Source organism: Crocodylus porosus, unplaced genomic scaffold, assembly GCF_001723895.1.
Source record: "Crocodylus porosus isolate Cpor-Errol unplaced genomic scaffold, CroPor_comp1, whole genome shotgun sequence".
Classification (NCBI taxonomy): domain Eukaryota; kingdom Metazoa; phylum Chordata; order Crocodylia; family Crocodylidae; genus Crocodylus; species Crocodylus porosus.
Genome location: NW_017728932.1, coordinates 15299175 through 15307989, shown reverse-complemented (window position 1 = coordinate 15307989; position 8815 = coordinate 15299175). Strand labels below are relative to the sequence as shown.

The following is an 8815-nucleotide window of genomic DNA, read 5'->3' as shown; positions in this document are numbered from 1 at the left end:
CGCGAGTTCGGCCCGCCGTTCCCGCCGTGGCCACTAGAGGCCGCTGGGCCACTTGTAGAGCGGGCAGGAGCCGTGGCAGCAGGGCGTGCAGGGGTCTCTGGGCGGGGGGTCCCCGGCCTGCCCCGGGACAGTAGGGCCTGCGAGGAGGGGCAGGGGAGGTGGTTTCCTGGGGGGCGGCTGCCCCAGCTGCAGCGCCTGGCAGCCCACGGGGCTGTGGCTAGGTGGACTCTGTGCCATCACCAGGGAAGGGAGGGGCCAGGCATGGCTTCCACTCCAGCAGAAGCTCCGGGGCAGCAGGGGCTCTCCCCAGGGGCGTCCAGCCCCGCGTGCCTCGCTGCCTGGGCACGGCTGTGGGTTCACGTGGAGTGGACTGGCAGCTGCGTGGTGCCAGCTGCACATGTTAGTGCCTCGGCAGAGCCAAGGTGTTGCCTTCCCCGGACAGGCCTGCGAGCCCCGTCCTGCTCCCACCAGAGCCACGGGAGCCTTCCTGTACCCATGGGGTTGGGGCTACGGAGCTGCGTGTGCATGGCCGGAGGTGCCAGGACCCTCATGGCAGCACAGCGCCAGGCTCGCTGGCTGGTTCGCAGCAGGCTGACAGGGGAGGGGGCTGTTGCTGGGAGCTCCTCGCACCCCCACAAGCCCATACCCTGGCAGCAGTCCCTTCTGAGGTGACAGGCTGATCGTGGCCTCTTTTCTTTTACAGCCACACTGGGGACGTTGGATTTCAGCCTGCTGTATGATCAGGAGAACAACGCGCTCCACTGCACAATCAACAGAGCCAAGGTACGTCTCTGTCGGCAGGCCTCCATATACACGCATTACCCGACCTCTGCCCGGCCTCCCATGGCCGCTTGCCCGCTTGGGCTCAGCCACGGGCTCCAGTGCTGCCATTCCCAGCTCTCTGCATTCCCATTGCTCCTGTTCTTGAAGTATTTGCTAGAATTAAATGGAGATGTGGATGCGGTGCTGGGCCGAGCCCACTGTGGCACTTGTGGGAGCGTGGGCGCAGGGTGGCTGGAAGGGGGAGTGAGGAGGCGGACAAGCAATCACTCGCTTGGACCTGGCAGATCCCCATCTCCCTGCTCTGGTTCCCTTTTTTCTCCCTTTTTGGCTTCTCCCTTCTCTTTCCTTCCTCTCATTGGTTTGCACTTTTTTCCCCCTTCCTTTGTTTTCCCTCTTCATCTCCCCGGTCTGTGCTTCTCGGTCGCAGTCCTCTGCACCGGGCAGCACCTAGGTCCCACCACACCAGAAACGACACATGCAGGGGAAGCAGCGGGGACCTGAGATGGGCTGGGGGTGTCTCCTGCAAACAGCAGAGCCCGCCGGGAGAGCGGCGGATGCTTTGCTCTGGAGGTGGGGAGCGGCTGGCAGAGGGGGTCGGGAGAGGATCACGGGGCCTGAGCCCAGGGTAGAGCTGCGAAGGACACAGCAAAGGGGCTGGAGCTGGGGTTTGCTGAGCTAAGCACCTGCCCTCCCCCTCTCTTCCCACGTAATTTGGAGCCGGGCGTGGGCCCGGTGTCATCTTGGCTGGGAGGAGGCTGGCCATTCACCGTCAGGCAGCCCAGCGTCAGCATGTTGGATCAGCTGCTTGCTCCAGAGGTGGCCTCTGCAAACAGCTGGCAGACACCAGGCATTTCCTTGGCTTGCCGTCAGATGCCGAGGCTGGCATTTCCCCACCTGCATGAGCATGGTGGAGCAGAGGGCTGTCCATCAGCTGCCTTCCCGCCCGGCCCCGGGATTGGCAGGAGGTGCCATGTCCAGCTTCCCGTGTCCTGGAAGAGGAGGTGAAAAAGGCTGGCTCTGCAGCCCTGGGGCCACCGCCGCCACGCGTCCCTCAGGCTGTCTGGCTCCAGACTGCCAAAGAATGCAAATCTCCCAGGACTTGGCGGCCAAGCGGCCCTGGGCCTTGTGCTGAGAGCTGCCCCTGGCCCTGTCCTCTGGCTGAATCAGCAGTGACTGTGAGCCCCTGCCCAGCCCCTCCTCCCCTCTCCGGAGGGGACTCACACTCTCCCCTTCCACTCCCTAAATGGCTCGCGGTCAGAGATGTGGGCTCTTATCCCGGGATTTGGCAGCAGGACAGATAGTGCCAGGGTTGGAGGCAGGCCCAGAGGAGGGCTCTGGTGATGAGGAGAGCGGGACCAACAGTGCTGCCAGCTCCCCAGGGCCTGGCTTTGTGGGCGCACTGGCAGGAAGCCTGGGTGCCCCCCCGGGAGCTCCTGGGGCCAGGCAGGAACGATGTTCCTCCCCAGCCACTACGGCCGGTTCTCCTGCCGGCCAAGGGAGCGCAGGCACCGAGGTCCACGCTGTGCTGGAGCTGGCCCCGCAGAGAACTGCTGCCTGAGCCGGGGGCAGGAGCCGCCCCTGCACGGCCTTAGGCTCAGACCTCCTCTCCCTGTCTCCACCATCCATTTCCTTCCCGCTCTCACGCTCTCGCTCTTCTGTTTTGTTTCTCTCACCATCTGCTTGCTCTCATTCCACCTCGTCTGGGGAAAGCTGCCCAAGCTTGCACACCAAAAGGTGAGAGGTCTCCTCCCCATCCTCACAACCATAGCCTTTGTAGCAAAGCTTGGCATAGCCGTAGAGCCCTAGATTAGCTGGCGATGGATACGAGGGGGCCTCGCTCTTCCAGCACCAAAGAGACTGGGCTGCCCCGGCCTCCCGCAGAGCTGTCACGCTGCAGCCCATCGGGGCCAGGGCTGAGAGGAAGGGGCGTCCTCTTGACTCTCAAAGTGGGGAAACCTCCTGTAAGCACCAGAGGCACCAGGGCTCCGCGACAGCCTCACCGCCATCCCCTCCGTCTCTCCAGGAGCTCTCCAGCCCCTGCCTGCATTGGGTGCAACTACGGTGCCAGACCTGGACAGTGATCTCCCGTGTGTCCGTGATCGCCCCCTCCATGGCTTGGCCGGCTGACTCCCGCTCACTGCTTTGGGAGGTGATTCTCCCCTCCCGCTGCTGAAGTCACCGGGCAGGGCTTTGTGATTAGCCCATGTCTCCTCAAAGCTGCAGTAACTTGGAGGAAGGGTGGGAGGCAAGGGAGGGAAAGAGGGAAGCAGCCGGTGTTTTTGTACAGTCCCAGCCCTCAACCGGGGCACAGCCGTGGTGTCAGCTTCGGCGCAGTCTGGACCCTACACTACAACAGCTGCTGGCAGCTCCCCCCAGCCTTGCAGCTGGCATTTCAAACTTCTCAGGATTTTAGCAGCCCTGGAAGCGCCGGTTTTCCCCATAAAGAAAACCTCCTTCTCTTTCTCTTCCCTTTGACCCATCCCTGCTCCTCTCTATGTAGTCTAATCTTCAGCCATTGTCTATCTGCTCGTGTCTCTCCTGAGCCCTTTTATCTTCTGCGCAGGGTCGGAGAGGGCTGAGCTGGTTCTTGGACGTATCCTGGCAGATATCTCACAGTGGGTTTAACCCTTTCTCTGGCAGTCCTTTGGGAGATGTGGGCAGGCTGGACAGCCAGTGGGCCCCACCTGATGCTAGCTCATCTGTTGCCTTTGGAGGTGCTTGCTCAGTTACTGCTTGTTTGCAGCAGGGCCTACAAAATGCCAGGGCTTCCCTGGCATGCAGAACAGGGCGATCCTGGGCTCGAGGGCTCCTGGCAGGGAGCACCGGGTGCCCAAAGGGGGGCAGTCCCTTCAGCACTTGCCCAAGGTGAGCCTGACTGCGCAGCATCCAGTGCAGTCGTTGCTGTGTCACCAGCGGGGTTGGGGTTGGTTGGGTTCCTCGGTGTGGGGATGGGGATGGGGATGGGCTGTGATGGATGGAAACGCCACTGGAACGAACGAGCTGTTGCCTGGATGGGCCGTGCTCCATGTTCAGGGCAGTTTGCGGATGGCAGAGAAGGGCTAACAAATGATTTGGGGTTAAGCCAGCATAGTCCGGCTGGGGACAGGACCCGTTCCTCTGACTTGAGCCGCAGAGAGCCTGGGTGGCGCACGCGTGTGATGCGCTCGGGTGACACAACAGTTGCTGAGCACAGTATCAGTCACTTCTAGATGGACCCACCACCCCTGGCCGCAAGGGCAAGCTCTCAGGGAGGAGCCGTCTGTCTGTCTGCGCAGTGCCGCTGTGGGATGACTGCAAGACAGAGCAACGCTAGTGGTAGTGGCTGGGTTCCTGTGCAGCTCCAGTGGGGGATCAGGGGCATGGAGAAGGATCGCCGTTGCTAGCTCAAACGCGCAGACAAGGCAGGTCCTTCCTCGTGGCCGTGCAGAGGAGGCAGGAGGGGGCCAGCCAGGCCAGGCTCAGAAATGCCATGCTGATGTAACCGGCCCGGTGCAGGCCCTCAAACAGGCGCTGGCACTTTCCATTTATCTGGGTCTCTCTGCGCTGCCAGCCCTCCCCTGCTTTCCTCCGACATCAGTCCAGTGCAAGCTGTCCCAAACCCACATCCAGTAACTTCACTGGCTTCCGGGCAGCATTTGGGAAGGGAAGGGCTGCGGTGCAGCCGGCACGCCTGTAGCGAACCGGCAGGGCAGGAGGGTGGAGGCCCTGCAGGGCCCTGCCTTCAGCTGCTCCGGCTGAGCCGGGCAGGGCCCAGGTTAGCGTGACTGGCAGCCAGGCTGCTGGAAGCCCCCTTTGCTCTGAGCGTGTCCTCGGCTGGACTCCGCAGGCCTCGCCCTCCCAGCAGGGCCCGTGTGGCTCAGGGAGGACAGTGTCCAGGAGGGCAGCCCATCCCTAACCAGGGTGTGACCTTGGCTGTGTCGCTGCTGGCTTGGTTTTCCCAGCTGCCCCAGCCTGCCATGGGCAGCCAGAGCTTCTGTGAAGAGCCCCTTTCTGCCCCGTGTCTCTGATTTCAGCGTTTCGAAACACAGGAATAGTCTGCTGCTGCGAGATCCCTGGCAGAGAGGGGCCAGGAGCATCTGGTAGGGGCTCTCGGGTGTTTCCAGCAAATATTGGCACAGCCTGATGAGCTGTGGGACCCCTGGGCTCCAGCATGAACTCCCCGGGCTGGCTCCGAGCGGCACGGAGAGCGCTAGGCAGGAGATCCACCTCCGCATGTGGAAGTGATGGTGGAATTGATCCGTGTCTCCTGTGATTTCTGTGCCGTTCTAGCATGGACTTAATAAGCAGCCTGATCAGCACCGCTCATAATTAAATCCTATTGATCTGCCTTCAGCTAAACGCGGTTGGCGCGCGGAGTGGCTGGGAGGCGGCAGGGCCGCTGCTCTCCGAGAGACATGGCTGGGGCTGTCGTTCTGCCTTGGGGGTGGATCCCAGCGGGTTGCATCTTGTGGAGGCCCGTGCATGGGGCTAGGGACCAGCTCCATGTTAGTGCTTCGTGGCTCACATGGCAGCACATAAACCGGGGTGATGTGAGTGGGTCTGAGTGCCTGTGGGAAGGGGAGGGGCTGTGGGCCAGCTTCAGTGTGGAAACAACGGGTGAATTTGCCCGATGCCCTGGGGGGGCTTTGCAATGCCAGGTGGCCTGGCCCATGCAGCTCAGCTCTTCTCTCCTCTGTCTTTGGTGCTACCATCCCTGCTCTTCCAAACATGAGTGTTTTCTAAGTGAAGATCTCTCTGAGCCCACAGCCGCCTGTGGCTCCTGTAAGATTACCGGATGCTCGGTGCGCTGCCAGAGGGTTATCTTAGGCACCGGCTTCCCCCCATGACCTGCAATCTTTATAGCTGAGGGATCAAAGCAGCAGGAGAAAATGGTCTGAGCAGCTTATACCAAGATCCTCAAGGTCCTCAGCTGTGGGAAAAATAGGGCGATGAAGCAAGCAGCCTGGGCATGCCCTTCGGAGGTTTTCAGGACAAGGCTGGGGGAGGTCTGTCTGGAAACAGCGGGTCCTGCACTTGGGCAGGGTTGGACTGGATGGGCCACAGCGACCCTCCCAGCCCTGCTGTTCCAGTCCCAGGCGTCTCTCGTGCCCAGCTCAGCCAGCGTATCGCAGCCTGGACCAGTATGAGCTCCTTGCTGCTGCAGTCCCGGGCTCCCTGCACACAGCTCTGCTGCTGCCTGCCCCTGCTATTCCTGTCCCCGAGCTGCTGTGCCAGTCGTATCGCATTAGTGCATTGATCCTGCAGCGAGTGACAAAGGGGCCTGGGGTGCAGGCGGGCGCGGGCTCCCTCACTGATGTCCGAAGCCAGCGCATGCCCGTTCCCAGGAGCAAAACGGGCCCCTGATCTGCCCCCCCCGGTCCCTGCTGAGGGCAGTCAGTATCCTCCGGACTGAAGGAGGCTTTAGGCTTGTCTCAGCGCCAGACAGACCTCCAGCACTGCAGCCCCCGTGTCCTCCTGTGCTTTCCCGTGGAAGACCCACTAAGGGGGCTGCCTCCTGCTAAAGGCTAAGGGCAACTGGGCCAAAGGATGTGCCCAGAGGACACAGCTTGGTACAAAGTCTGGCAGCCCTCTGGGCTCATGCATGAGATGCAAGCCAGCCCCCATGGCAGGTGCAGGGCCCTGTGTGCTGTGCACCGCCCCTGTCCTCGGCATTGAGACTGCCAGGGCATAGCCCCGAACAAGGCCAGTGCCAGGGCCTTGCTTGTTGCCCAGGCCTAGCATGGGGTGCGTGGCAGCGTAGGGGAACCTGCCGGGCTGGGCACATGGCTGCCCTGAGCTGCAGCTGCTTGGCTGTGGCAAGGTCACATCTGTTTCATTCTAAAATTAGCCACGTGCCTAAATCAGATCAAGCAATTTGAGGTAGAAGGGAGGGGGAGAGTGGACGCGAGGCTCCCGACTGCTCCCCAGCCACCGCCGCTCCCTTTGCTGTCTCGCGTCTGGTTAAAAAGCCTTTAATGGCCCTCTTCAAAGGTAATTGAATTGGAACGAATCGATGGGCAGATTGCGCGGCGGCCTGGCTTCCTCCAACCCTGGGCACGGGGCGGCCGCTTGTTCACTGCTTGGATTTTCAGGTCCACGCCAGGCCTGGCAGGAGGACGCTGGGAACGAGGCAGTTTTGGTCCCAGGCCCGGGGCTCCCCCCCATCACTCTCAGCACTGGGCATTACCCTTCAGCCTGGAGGAAGCGTCTGAGCTGGGGCCCCGGGTCACAGCCCTCACCCTTGGTCTGAAGAGCAAAGAGCTGTGGTGTGCTGGAATTGTAACCTCTCCTCCTCTCCCTTTCTCCTCCTCAGGGCCTCAAGCCAATGGACCACAATGGTTTGGCAGATCCCTATGTCAAGTTGCACTTGCTCCCTGGCGCTAGTAAGGTGAGTTGAGTTTTGAACCATCTGATTCCCTTTACGCGGCTTCTGTTTCGTGCTCAGCGGGTCTGATCCTGCTACGTGGTTTATGGCGGTTACCCTGCTTTGTGTCCTGTGACGTACACTGTTGTGGTTGTGGGTTCTCTGTGAAAGCCACTGCGTGAAATAACCGTGTGTTGTCCTTAAGGCTCAGGTGCTCAGCCAGCCTCCTGTTAACACACATGACAAGTTGCATCCCTGATCTCTTAGCACCGCCAGTGTGCTTGGAGCTGTATGGTACAGAAAAAGAGGCAGTCTCCAGAGGGTACCTCTTTTGAAGGAGGCATGGAGGGGTTCAGATATTAGGCTGATGAGCAACACAGAGACGAACCTAAAGAGACAGGCAGTGGGCCGCGCCGGGGAAGGACCCGTTCTGTTTGCTCTCTTAGGGAGCCCCTCGCTTAGAGGTGCCCGTGGTGCTGGCATTCCCACCTCCGCACTTACTAGTTTCTATCAAAACTGGGATTAAGTCACAAATAGTCCTTCTTTTATAAAAATACCTCCTGGGGAAACTTTTCAAGGAAACCAAGAGGTTTTTTTTTAAAGGAATTTTTTTCATGTCCCAGGTCAAATTAGCCAGATCAGTTCCAAATCCTTTGAGTCATTCAAGAACCATAATAGCCTTACTACTGGAAAGTATCCTCCAGCCGAGAATTTACAGCCTGGAGCTTCAGATACTTCCAGATCTTTTGGCAGGCACCCTACGAGCAGGCCCAAGCCTGGAGGCTTGGGGTCAAATGCCCCCAAGTTTCACTCGCCCTTAGCCATATGGCTGCAGGAGCAAGCTAGGGAAGAGTCTCCCGTTTCCATAAAGTCGGTGTGTAGCCAAGATCCTTTCACTGCAAGCTAGCCATGGGACGCTAACTATGAGGCTCTCATAGGGAGTCCTGTCTGCGAGCAGACAAGGGTGCACCCTCCGCTACACAGTGCCATTTCAATTACATTATCTCGGTCAGGGTATTTCCCCTGCCGCCACCCCAACTGGAGCAAAGATACAGCTGGGCCAGGAGTGTGATGGCATGAAAATGTAGTGTGACCTGGAGTTCACACGCAGCCTGGGGCTGATGGTGCTTCCAGAAGGAGGAGGAGGCCTTCAGATGAGACAGTGCCTGTGTTGAAAGCCTCACCTCTGGGAAGAGAGGCTCACTGGCCATCTCCTCGTGGCTGTGGCAGCACCACCAGGCAACCTCCTTAATCACCTAGTCAGAGCAGCTTGGCTTTGGAGATTTGCAGCTCACATGGCTCTGGTCTCCTTGGCCAAGTTCTGAAGTGCCTGGGGCAGAAGGGGCAGAGCCCTCGGCAGAGGATCCCAGTCCATGGGCATTGGGCACCAGGCTGGCCTGGGAGTGCTGCTTAAACAACCCCAGCAAGGTGATTGTCAAGCCTTGTCTTAAAGCCCCCCAGGGTAGGAGCCAGCACCACTTCCCTTGGAAGTTGGTCCCAGGCCCTAGCCGCCCTGAGCGTGAAGTCGCGCCTCCTGATATCTAGTCTAAATCTCCCCTCTGCCAGCTTGTGACCGTTACTCCTGGTCACTCCCGGCGGTGCTCGGGGGAACAGGGACTCCCCCAGTGCCTGCTGGTCCCCCCTGACTAGTTTGTAACAGGCCACTAGATCCCCCCTCAGCCTTCTCTT

The 8815-nt window shown here is 60.2% G+C and overlaps 1 protein-coding gene across 1 annotated transcript in view; it reads left to right on the top strand.

The window, feature by feature from the left end:
• The window catches only part of DOC2B (double C2 domain beta), a 54102-nt gene that overhangs the window by 14025 nt on the left and 31262 nt on the right, over positions 1-8815 (top strand). Inside the window, exons 2-3 of the mRNA XM_019545713.1 lie at positions 704-783; positions 7076-7150. Of these exons, the coding sequence (XP_019401258.1) occupies positions 704-783; positions 7076-7150 (155 nt within the window). The remainder of the gene's footprint in view (positions 1-703; positions 784-7075; positions 7151-8815) is intronic.